Source organism: Anastrepha ludens, chromosome 5 (assembly GCF_028408465.1).
Source record: "Anastrepha ludens isolate Willacy chromosome 5, idAnaLude1.1, whole genome shotgun sequence".
NCBI classification, from domain to species: Eukaryota; Metazoa; Arthropoda; class Insecta; order Diptera; family Tephritidae; genus Anastrepha; species Anastrepha ludens.
This window is the reverse complement of record NC_071501.1, coordinates 10548906-10562012: the sequence shown is the minus strand read 5'-3', so window position 1 is coordinate 10562012 and position 13107 is coordinate 10548906. Positions and strand designations below refer to the sequence as shown.

The 13107-nt window shown below is 39.7% G+C and overlaps 1 protein-coding gene across 1 annotated transcript; it reads left to right on the top strand.

The window, feature by feature from the left end:
- Window positions 1–5515: 5515 nt before the first annotated feature.
- On the top strand, window positions 5516–6152 carry LOC128864369 (uncharacterized). The gene is made up of 2 exons (XM_054103992.1): window positions 5516–5605; window positions 5727–6152. Exons 1-2 carry the CDS (start codon window positions 5567–5569, stop codon window positions 6114–6116), a joined length of 429 nt encoding a protein of 142 aa, XP_053959967.1. The 5' UTR covers window positions 5516–5566; the 3' UTR covers window positions 6117–6152.
- The last annotated feature ends 6955 nt before the right edge of the window (window positions 6153–13107 follow it).

Here is a 13107-nt window from a genome sequence, read left to right as displayed (position 1 = left end):
AGGGATACAAAAGCTCCGAATCTGAAAGTATTCGATGCGGTACCATCTGGTGATAGCAGAGAAAGCAGAAGAAGGCCTCCTCTGCGTTTGAAAAATCAGGTGGCGAAGGACTTGGATTCACTGTCGCCAGTTAGCACGAGAAAGAAGCGACTTTGTTAAACTCAGCGATAATCAAATGTATGGAATATGGGCATGTGGCAGGAAGTTGCAAAAGCTCAGCTGACTACACTAGCGTCTGCTTTAAATGAGGCAACAAAGATCATCAGGCCAAAAATTGCACACAAGCAGCAAACTACATAATATGCATGAAGAAAAATGTAAGTGACACAGGACATGCGATGACCAGCAGTAAGTGCCCAGAATACCAGAGAGCTCTGAAAGAAATACGACAGAAATGAAGATCTGACAACTAAACCTTAACCTCTGCGAAAGCGCGCAAGACCTACTCACGCAGTCTATACGGGAACACAAAATAGACGTTGCTGTACTCAGTGAACCCTACAAACACCAAGAAGGCAATGGCTGGGCCTCTGATATTACTGGCAAATCGTCAATCTGGAACTGTGGGACAAATAGCTCCCGACTTATGAGCGTGAAGGCAGCTCGCGGATTTGTACGAGCGCTTATTGGGGAAACATACGTCTATAGCTGCTACCTACTGCTTAACTCTGACTGAAGCTACCAGCATCCTAGATATTCGCCTAAGATATTAAAGACCATAGACCTGTGGTCGTAGCTAGTGATTTTAACGCTTGGGCTGTGAACTGGGGATGCCCGCGAATAAGTCCAAGAGGTCAAGCCCCTGTTACACATAGTGCTTATGAACACAGGGAACCAGCAGACGATCCAAAAGGCAGGAACAGGATCGATAATAGACCTTACCTTCATGAGTGCCAACCTTGTTCGCTCCACGAAATGGTTTGTTAGCCAGCATTATACCCGGAGTCACCATCTCGCGATAATTTGCGAAATAAGGAAACATGGCGAATCAAAGATATACATATACCTATGATATAGGTATAGGAAAGATATATATATATACCTACATTACGACATATGACGCGAGATACAGGGTCGACTCAATGGAGGCTGAGGTAATCGAAGTCATGCTGGCAGATGTAACACTCACTGGTGATGCAACTGAGAAGGCTACGCAAGCTATGAAGCACCTAACAAAAGCATGCGACGCAGCCATGTCTAAAACAAGGCCTAACAGGCATACAGTGAACCCGTCTACTGGTGGACAGCGGACATTGCGGAATTGCGTAGCGAGTGCAACAGAGCAAGGCGAGTTTATCAACGTTCTAGGGGCACGCACAGTTTCCAAGGAACCAGCTTCAGTATAAGCAAAAAAGGAAGACCCTGAAAAAGGCAATTAAAGGGAGTAAATGACAATGTTTCCTCCAACTATGTGATGAAGTCGATAGTAACCCTTGGGGACTCGGGTATAGGCTAGTCATGAAAAAACTGAAAGTTTTCAAGCCACTCCCAACAACGTGCCTGGCCACACTGCGTAATGTAGTTTAAACATTGTTCCCAGTACAAGATGCTCTCTGAGCCGACGATTTGGAAAAAGGTTGTGAGGGAGACCAAAATATGCAGTTGACAGACAAAGACGAGCTCCTGATGATCACTAAACGGATCAAAAACAATAAAGCTCCTGGCCGAGACGGAGTCCCCAACGAGGCACTAAAAGTGTCAATTCGAAGGCATACCGAGATTTTTGTAGATCTCTACAATACATGACTAAAAGAAGGTACATTTCCAACTCAGTGGAAGTTACAGAAACAGGTGCTGATTCCAAAAGGATCTAAACCAGCGAAAGATCCTACAGGCTAACGCCCCCTTTGCATGCTCGACACCGCAGGTAAAATTCTAGAGCGGTTGATCGCTAATCGTCTGGAGGCTGCCATTGATGACGCAGGCGGTCTATCATCCTCGCAATTCGGATTCTGCAAAGCTCGCTCAACCACAGATGCTGTAGCTGCGGTTAAAACCATTACGCAGAAGGCAATCGAAGGAACTCGGTGGTTATACGGTAGCAAGGAATACTGCCTAATGACAATGCTAGACGTAAAGAATGCCTTCAATACCGCGAACTGGAACCAGATCCTGATGGCGCTTGATTGCTTCCAGGTTCTAATGTATATACGAAAGATTATCCTCAGTTATTTCACTGACAGAACCCTTCGCTAAAATACTGATGCGGGTGTTAGAGAATATAAAATAACTGGCGGAGTTCCACAAGGCTCAGTCCTAGGCCCCTTGCTGTGGACTATTATATATGACGGAGTCTTACGTCTCAGTTTACACCCAGGGTCCAAAATTATAGGGTTTGCTGACGATATTGCTGTTGTGGTCGTAGCTAAAGTACTACACCAAGCTGAAGCAACCTGCAACCAGCCTGTCGGCATGGCTGCGCAATAACGGTCTAACTCTTGCGGATCATAAGACGGAAGCAGTGCTCATTAGCAGCAGGAAGAAGGTGGAGTCGGCAAATATAATGGTGGGCGAAAATACCATACGATCGAAACCGTTCATTTAATACCTGGATGTATTAATCGACCATAGGCTGAACTTCAGAGACCACATATCATACGCAAACAGCAAAGCGGCAGAGGCAGTAACAGCACTGACGCGTATAATGATGAACACTAGAGGCCCTAGGCAAAACCATAGGAGACTACTTAATACCGTGGTCTCATCGATTTTGCTGTATGCAGCTCCAGCATGGGCGGAAGCCACAAATTGCACCTCATATGACAAGTGCATGAAATCCGTGTACCGATTAAGTGCCCTCAGAGTGTGCTGCGCGTTTCGAACGGTATCAGAAGACGCCATTATGGTTATTGCAGGACTACTCCCAATAAATTTAATAGCAAAAGAGTACTCTGAAGTTTACCAAACCAAAGCTACTTCAGAACGACCGACCATACGCAAGGAAACAAGAGAGCGTAGCTTGCGTTCATGGCAGGGAAATGGGAGTTCGTTCCTGAACGGACGCTGGACGTACCGTCTGATTCCCTTAATAGCCAAATGGGTTAACCGTAAGCATGGACAGTTAGACTATTATCTGACCCAAATACTGATGGGGCATGGGTGTTTTAAATCCTATCTATATAGGTTTAAGCACGAAGACGACCCGTACTGTTCTCATTGCGCACCAGCTGTAGAAGACGCAGAATATGTTTTCTTTGTCTGTCCGCGATTTGTGTTCGAAAGGGAGGAATTAAGCACTAGGGTGGGGAAGCCAATTTCGACTGATAACCTAGTGGATATTATGTTAGAGTTAGAAGAACATTGGTCCGCTGTATGAAATATGGAAGAAATAGTAATCTCCACACTGCGTCGCGCTGAACAACAGCGCAGATCTTCATGAAGAGGCAATACGCCGCTCCCCTTCCCGCGGTTGTCCCGCGGTGGGAGAGAAACGGAGCTGGGGTGGGTTTTTAGTGGGTGAGTCGAAAGGCAAGTCCCACACTTTTCGACTTTCAATGCCTTGTTCCACCTCAACAAAAAAAAAAAAAACACCCCTCTTGCCACGGCGCTATTCGCTTGAAAACGCAAAAAACTGCATTTGGAGGTATTTTTATAATTTGCGCTTTCACAATTTAACACACAGCACTTCGTTCTCCTTAGTTTGTTTAGTTTAAATATCAAAACTCACAACATGAATAGGTATCACAAAGACCACATGGGTACGAAGTGTTACCAGTGTTGTTGGAGTCGTGCAAAATGTAGTTCGTGATGCATGTTTCAGCGAGTTTTACTAAACAATTAAAACTTTTTTCAGCAATACCCTTCAGAGATTAAAATTATACCGATCCCGGTCAGTAGTAACGTGTTTTGCTTAGAGCAGGACAGTGGTAAACGAGGTGTTCTAACGTACGCCTTTTTTCTTGGTATAAGTTGCACGCTTCGTTCTGGACCAATCCCATTTTAGCTGCATGATATGGACTGAGACAATGTCCCCTCAGTACTCCACCCCATACTTTACATTCCTTTCATGGGAGTGATAAAATAAAGTTGGTTGTTTTCGTGTGGCAAGTGCAATATTACCAAGCCATTCATTGAATTTTCACACACATGTAATTTCTCCACCTTTTGTTTGTTTTGTTCGTTGTTTTGTATTGGAATGCAGCCTGACGTCAGCCTAGTCAAAATCGCGAAAAATATAATTCCGGTATTGGGAAGACGCCACCTTCAGTACGCAATTGGCCTTGAGTATTTGATTGTCATTCATTAGTTTGCTCCAAAATAATACGGAGCGCTTTGCCCATAGCAGGATCTGTTTGATCGAAAACCTGTTTGTTGTTTCAGCAAAGAACATTCGAGGTGTGTTTGTATTCTGTTCAGTAGGAATTTGGACAACAACAAACAGTATTCTCTAGAACTATACATGAAGTATATCTCGAAAACTATTTATAAATATAATTGTAAGATACTCCCACACAAATACCGTTCCAGCGAGGAAACGCTCAACAAAATGGCTGATAACATGGTTTTTTAATAAGAGGTCTTATTTAGATATTCATTTAATATAAATGATCGGATGTTCATTTCATTATAAAGAAGAAGGTATGCCGCCGGTGCGGCCGCCGTAGCCGAATGGGTTGGTGCGTGACTACCATTTGGAATTCACAGAGAGAACGTCGGTTCTTGGTGGAACACCAAAACTAAGAAAACCATTTTTCTAATAGCGGTCGTCCCTCGGAAGTCAACGACAAACTTCCGAGTGTATTTCTGCCATGAAAAAGCTCCTCATAAAAATATCTGTCGTTCGTAGTCGGCTTGAAACTGTAGATCCCTCCATTTGTGGAACAACATCAAGACGCACACCACAAATAGGAGAAGGAGCTCAGCCAAACACCCGAAAAGAGTGCACTCGCCAAGTATATACTTATATATATATGCCGTTAATAGTAGAAAATAACATCAGGCAAATGAGCACCACGACCATGCTCACAGGACAATATCCTTTTCATGAAATTTTCCATAGCCGAATTGCAAAGTAGCTGCCCTATGTCCTCGATAGCCTCACGTATTCCATCTTTGATGTCTTGAATCAACCCTGGGCTGTTGGCGTATACTTTCTCTTTCACGTCAAGATCAATAGTTTCGTTGCTAGTGTGGCACGTAGCGCCGTCTTGTTGAAAATAAACGTTGTCCAGATCAATACCATCCAATTCCGGTCATAAAAAATCGTTAATCAGCCTTTTATATATTTAAATAACACCTGTTATTGGAAAACCCTTTAGATAACCTTGAATAGATAAAATAAATGGAACTTAGTACTGTGACCAATTCCCTTCTTTTCTGTTTGAAAATATAAATTCCCTTTGTTTACTCAGCCTGCGCAATTAAGCCTTAAAAAAATCATATTCTATTTATTGTTATTCTACACAATTCAACCAAATGAAGCGAATCAATGCAAAGAAGTTACTGTTTCATTTTATTCCATTGCATACCTTTATTCGTTCTTCTATTTTATAAGTTGGATGGACCGACTTCAGTGAGTATAAATACGAGGCATTTCATTTAGAAGGTATCAGTCGTGAATAAAAATATGAAATTCTACGTTTTTCTAATTGCCCTACTTGGCTTGGTATGTATTGTTGTTATAGTGACATGCATAAAAACCGGAAAACAAAGAACAAAAAATTATTCGTCAAGGATCCGTGTTTTTTTTTTTTAAAGAGGACATTTATAAGCTTACTCCTTTCTAGGTGTTTGCCGAAGCGCAAGTCAAATCAATACCTCGTGAAGAAATCGTATTGAACTTGATGCAATGCTTGATTGCACACCCCCCGGCCAAAAAATACTTTGTAAAGATATTAAATTTTCATTATCCCGATGTACCAGAGGTAATCTCATATATGGATTGTATGGGAGAGAAAATGGGTTTATTGGACTTCAAAACTGGACAAACTAATGTGGAACGACTAGCCGCATTATTCTCCGTGGACCCAAATAATGCTGAAGATATGGATATAATTAAGAATTGTATTCATAAACCCGAGGTGAAAGAGGTACATGTACGTCCCGGATACTTGTGTATATTGAATTCGAGGCTTGGCGATAATCTGAGGAATTATATCTTGGGAGATTTGTTATAATCTCAATGATTATTAATAAATCTTATACGAAAACTACTTAAAATCTGTTATCATTAATTTAAATCTGGATCATCTTTGGAATATTTTATATTTTTTGCTTTTTAGCAAATGAGATATATTATTGATTTCCCTTTCAATCTGTTAAAAGAAATGGGATTGGTGGTAATTTTTTTAATTAATGGGTTTGGGTGCGAATGAAGTCTTATATTGTGTGATGAGGCATGCTTTTTGGGTTGGAATTTTTACAGTATTTCGATGTGTGAGTTCGCTGCGGTGCCCCAGAGTTGTATGCCAAATGTCCATACTGGGTTTAAGACAGCTGAGTACAGGGAGAGCTTATTTTCGAGGAATACATGGGAATTGCGATTTAACAGCCAATAAAGACATCGAAGTTTGATTCCTAGTGCCCTGAGTTTAGTAAAAATATGGGTTTTCTATGTGAGCTTGCAGTCAAGATGCATTCCGAGCTGTTTTGTAACATTACTTAACTTAACAGATTTCGTCTGCGTTGCGTTTATTCTCCAGTCTTTGAGCCATTGAGTTATTTCGTCAAGTCCGTTTTGCAGTTTAAGAGAAGTCACATCAGGGAGGGAGTCAATTGCGAGTGAAGCGTTGTCATCGGCAACAGTTCCGACTATAATTTTCTCAGTAAACTAATAATGCTCTATAAGGCTGTCATCATGCTCGTCCTATCCTATGGCGCATAAGGTTGAACGGTGAAAATATCCATTGAGGCGTCCCTTGGAGTGTTTGAGAGAAAGATTTTTGGACCGTTGCTCGTTAGCGACGGCTAATATCGCAGGCGATGGAACGATGATTTGTATGAAGTTTACGATAACATAGACATTTTTTTATTTCTATTTTCTTTATTATTCCTACATTAATCATACATCTGTCATACTGACATCTAGTACATTTTTTGACAATTAGTTAGGAAAATTATTAAATATATTTCATCATGGCCAGTGCCAAGACGAATACAGCGATTACTTTTTACTAAAAGAATTACATTTTATATATACAGTTATTTTAGTACACGAGAATTAATATTTAATTTAATAGATCAATTGGTCGGTTTCTCTTCAGACGTCGTAAAGTTCTTCTTTCAAGTTGTGAGAGTGTATTGACTTCTCTATTTTTGTGTTGGTTTATTTCGTTAATATATCTTGTTGATATCGCTTTTATTTCTTCGTCGATTAATGGTATATTGAACGTAGTATGGATGTCATCATTTTTTGTGTACCTGTCGGACATTGTTATTATACGTAAGATTTTTGACTGTTGTCGCTGTACTTTGTTTATGTGAGTTCTTTTTGCAGTTCCCCACACTTGAAGTCCGTAGGTCCAGATTGGTTTAATGACCGCCTTGTATACTAAAAGTTTGTTGGAAATATTGAGCTTAGAATTTCTGCCTATTAGCCAATGCAATTGTCGAAATCTTTCCTTTATTTGTTTTATTTTCTTTTTGATATGATCTTTCCAATTTAGTTTTGAGTCCAGATGGATTCCAAGATATTTTGCAGATATTTCAATTTGTATATTTTTATTGTTGAGCTTAATCGGCATAGCAGCAATCTCTGTTCTTGTCGTAAATATTACTTGTACAGATTTGTCCTCGTTTACTTTTAAACTCCATTTGTCAAACCACTTCTTTACATTGTTGGTGTACATCTGTAATTTTGTTGTTGCGGTTGAGAGGTTTTTGTCAGATGACAATAAAATTGTGTCGTCTGCGAATGTTGCTATAGTAGAATTAGTTTCGTCTGGTAGTGGTATGTCAGAGGTGAATAAGACATATAACAGTGGTCCTAGAACGCTGCCTTGAGGAACTCCTGCTGTTATTGGATGTAAGTGTGAGTATTGTCATTGTATTTAATGTAGAAGCATCGGTCAGTAAGGTAGCTCTTGATAATTAAATAATAGTCGAGTGGTAATATTGTACTAATTTTATGCAAGAGGCCTTTGTGCAAACTTTGTCAAAAGCAAACATAGAGATAGAGCAGCGAATAAAGATCCGGCAGGTTCGTTGGCTGGGCTATGTCATCCGAATGGATACAAAAGCTCCGACTCTGAAAGTATTCGATGCGGTACCATCTGGTGATAGCAGAGGAAGAGGAAGGCCTCCTCTGCGTTGGAAAGATCAGGGCGAGAAGGACTTGGATTCACTGTCATCAGTTAGCACGAGAAAGAAGCGATTTTGATAAACTCAGCCAAAATCACGTAAGCGGTTAACGCGTCAATGGAGAAGAAACAGAAGTATTGAGAGGAGATTGGTACTTAGACGTTTTAGTTCGATGATTCGATGAAAAAAGTCTGAGTGTGCTGATTTGGCAAGCGCTTGATTTTAGCGCCTTGGTATTGTCCACCAGGTTTGTTTTCATGTCCCAGGCGCGCAAAAGTTCTCAGGCCATATTTTTGTGTCTTTAAGTTTTTCATACACTTCTATTATTTTGTTGTTGCATTTTAACTTCTAAGGAGTCACTGCCTTATACGACATATGTATGACGCCAACCGTCTCACACCCCACTTCTCATAACCCGAAAAACTCAGCCACTGATAAGCATGCGTGGGTTGTGTCAAAATAGTTGATTGAACACTTCGCGTAGAGTCGATTTCTGCTTTTATTTGTATATTTTCAAAGGTGTAAAAAGCGGATATTTCATGCACAAACGTCGCCCATAATGCGGCCACTATTTTCGATTTCTGACTTGCCACCTACTTAACACAAGTGTGTGGCACAACAGGAGGCACAATTTGTATACATTCATACGTTTGTTGTTACATAGGTTAGGTAGTAATGGTTGCCCAGAGAGTGGGCCCACTTGGACGAAAGAAGTTTGGTTCATCCTTTGTGATACCATTGCAAGAGGGGGAAAAGAGGTGAAGGAAAAAACGATAGGATGAAAAGGAGAGGGGTGGGGAGGGTTGCATATTTGTTGACTGTGAACGGTGACTAATTTGCGGTTGTATTAGCCTCTTTATACTGCTGCTGAAATTCATCAGATTATTGACAAGGCCTGCTAAATCAGCAGACGCAGAAATGAAGTGAGGTCCAAGATGCTTGAATCTGAGTCACGCGAGAGCTGAGCAACTAAGAAGCAGGTGCTGAGATGATTCCACCTCCTTCTCCATACAGCTGACGCAAAAAGGACTCGAACTAATTCCGCGTCTCACGGCATGTAGACCCCGCGCATAGTGCCCCGTGAGGATGCCCACGAAATTTGAGAGATGAGATTTTGTCATCCTCAGAATATCCCTCGAACGCCTCCTATCCAAACGTGGCCAGAAGGACTTTGCGACCTTACACGTTCGTATACTTCCACAGGGCTCACTGAGTTGGTGCAAAGCTCATCCTTCCAGGAGTAGAGCGCAGGTTATCAATGGGATCCCGATCCTCTTCTTTCGCGGATATTTCCACATTCAGTAAATGGAAGTAAGACATTTGGCATTGAAACTGTGCCTTTTATTATATTTTTCACAAATTTTGCAAATTTTTTTGTGTTTATTTTAATTTTTTTTATTTACTATTTTTTATTTTTATTTAAAAAAAAAATTGCAACTGGGTTTTAGAAACGTGCTCTAATTCGCTGCATGCCATACAATACATAAATGCCGTCAAAGGTGGAGAACCTGTTTAACGCGTGGCAACCACATGTTGCAAGTACTCATGCTTCATATAATACATATTTATATATTGTATGCATGCAGTACATTGCGTTGGAACGGTATAATTTGTTTTAATTTCCATGTAATATTGTCCAATTTTTTATCCTTTTTACTACCCAACTTGTTTTCTTTATTACGCAGTTTACATTCATTTCTTGCGTCTTACAGTCTATATTCATTTTGTTTTTTTCATAATTTTCATAAGCCTGCTGCACCATCATAAACTTAGTTTTTATATAATTTAATTTTTATGAAATTATAAATTGGTTAAATTTTTTTTGCTTATTTTTAAACTTTTTTCAATGCTTTTTGGACCTAGGCTATGAGAGTCAACCACAATAAAGCGAGACCTATAATGGTTGACGCGCGCCCGGTGGAATTTTTCGAAAGCTTCTGCTACCGCGACTGCACTATTAAACAAAGCAATGACTGCGTTTGGGCGACTGCATGAAGTATGGGCGAGTTCGCAAATCTCCAGGCGCACTAAACTGTGAATATTGAGCTCCTGTGTGAAGTCTGCATTGTTGTACGGAAGTGAAACATGGCTGGTCTCCAATACCATCACACAGAGGCTACAATCTTTCGTCAGCAAATGCCTCTGACCGAATACAATCGGCAAAGACGCGTTGTGGATAGCAACGAAGGAACAGTCCATCCTATAGCAAATCAAAAGTGACGAAAGATAGCCGAAAAAAGATATGATGGAAAACAACAGCCCAGTACCGTGTACGATGGAAGAGTCTTGTCAAGGCCCTATGATCGTGAGCGTAGTGAACAAAGATATAAAAAAATTGTACCACAATATTTTAACTCTTTTAACTTTACCAAGAAAAGAAGCAAGCTTTGTACTTTTTCGATTTTTGTATATTGTGTGATAGAAGAAGAAAGATTGGAATGCAACCTGACGTCAGACTTGTCAAAATCGCGAAAAATAAAATTGCGGTATTGGGGAGACGCCACTTTCAGTACGCAATTCGCCTTGAGTATTTGATTACCATTCATTAGTTTGCTCCATAATATTATTTACGAAGCGCTCTGCCCATAGTAGGATCTATTTGATCGAAAACCGGTTTGTTGCTTAAGCAGAGAACATTCGAGGTGTGTTTGTATTCTGATCAGTAGGAATTTGGACAACAATAAACAATATTTTTGATAGGATGCCGATTAGGGTAATACCCTTGTAATTTTTACATTTAATTTTATATTATTGTCACACATTTTTCACTTTGAACTGAATAAAAGTAATTTGGCAAACTAAATTGTTTATTTTTTAATTGGTTACACTTCGGGCGTCGGACCCTGTACAGCGAAACAGCAGACATAGAAGATCGCGCTAAAAGTTATGCAGCACATTTTTAATAAAATTAAATAATTAAAATTATAACAAATCAAGTGTAAAGTTGTACAGGCTTGTATGACAGTGAAATTTTATGAAGAATACTTAAAATGTTTACTTTAAACTGAATTATCTTTTGGAAAGTTAAAACTTCATTACATCTATTGTACTAACGGGTTTTCCAATAAGTGGTGTTATTCCCGTAAAAGATCAATGGTTTCGTTGCTTCTGCTTCATTTTGTTCCAGCTTCATTTTCGAAAAAGTAAAGTCTAGTGACTTCGCCGGACTATAAACCGCACAAAACAGTCACGCGTAGAGGATAGAGAGCTTTTTCAACAATAACTCTTGGATTTTCACTCAAGAAGATTTTTCGATGGAATTCCGGATCATTTTCATGCATTTCAAGGACCCAATCTGCAAAGACGTGACGTTGTTGATGATCGGCCGGCTTGAGCTCTTGTGTTAACTGGACTTTATAAGCTTTAAGACCCAAATCTTTATGCAAAATACGGTGTAATGACGTTTGTGGAATGCCTAATGGCACTCCAAAATGACAAGGAATGGACAAACCTGGGTTTTCTTCAATACTTTCGGTTACAACAGCAATATTTTCGGCTGTTCTTGAGCGACATGCACGGGTTTTATTCTCCACATCACTAACTTGTCCCAACAGCTGGAATTTTTTCACCAATTTCCGTATTGCGGTCCGACGAGGTGCTTCACGGTGTTCGAGTTTTATGAACCGTCTCTGCCAAATTTTCACCATTTTTATATTGAATTTTAATAATTTCAATGCGTTCTTCAAGCGTGTCTCGTTCCATTTTTATTAATGGCCCAGTTTCTACTTGTCAAATATCAAAAAATGACAGCTTCAAAAGTGACATCTACCGAAATAGCGGGCTATTCAAAAAAACACCTGTTATTGGAAAACCCTTTATATAACTTATGGGATGAAAAGCCCCGGACCTAACATCTTGATGGCACTAGTTTTATTGCATTCATATCTTTTTCAGTTAGTACTAACGTTAAAAAGACAGCTGTTCAAATTCATGATGTTCTATTCATTAGTTACTGAGTTATTGTTTTAATAGTGACGCTACTTTTGTTACTATCAATGGATTCATGATGGATCAAAAAGAAATTCGTGTTTTAATTTTACGCTGCTTCTGGATGGGGGAAAATACCGTTTAAGCGAGGAAACACTCACCAAAATGCCTGATAACATGGGTTTTTTAATAAGACGTCTTATTTTGATTCAAAGAAAAAATCTATTTTTTAATATAAATGTTCGGATGTTTATTTCATTATAAAGAGGAAGGTATGACGTTAATAGTGGAAAATAACATCAGGCAAATGACCACCACGACCACGCTTACAGGACAATATCCTTTTCATATAATTTTCCATAACCGAATTGAAAAGTGGCAGCCCTATGTCCCCGATAGCCTCACGAACTCCATCTTTCAGGTCTTGAATGGACCCTGGGCTGTAGGCGTAGACCTTCTCTTTCACGTGGCCCTAAAGTCACAAAAAAGTCACAAGGTGATAAATCACAAGATCACGGCAATTGTGATCACCTCTTCGAGAGATAACACGATCCCGTAAAAGATCAATGGTTTCGTTGCTTGTGTGGCACGTAAAAATCTTTAATCATCGGCCATAAAAAATCGTTAATCATCTCTGGAGGGCCTTTTATATATTTAAATAACACCTGTTATTGGAAAACCCTTTAGATAACCTTGAATAGATAAAATAAATGGAACTTAGTGCTGTGACCAATTCCCTTCTTTTCTGTTTGAAAATATAAATTCCCTTTGTTTACTCAGCCTGCGCAATTAAGCCTTAAAAAAATCATATTCTATTTATTGTTATTCTACACAATTCAACCAAATGAAGCGAATCAATGCAAAGAAGTTACTGTTTCATTTTATTCCATTGCATACCTTTATTCGTTCTTCTATTTTATAAGTTGGATGGACCGACTTCAG

What these genes read in the sequence shown, in the direction of transcription:
- LOC128864369 (XM_054103992.1), top strand. Translation starts at nt 5,567, where the DNA reads ATGAAATTCTACGTTTTTCTAATTGCCCTACTTGGCTTG. An exon ending in TAATTGCCCTACTTGGCTTG is followed by an intron (nt 5,606 to 5,726) that starts GTATGTATTGTT and finishes ACTCCTTTCTAG; the next exon opens with GTGTTTGCCGAAGCGCAAGT.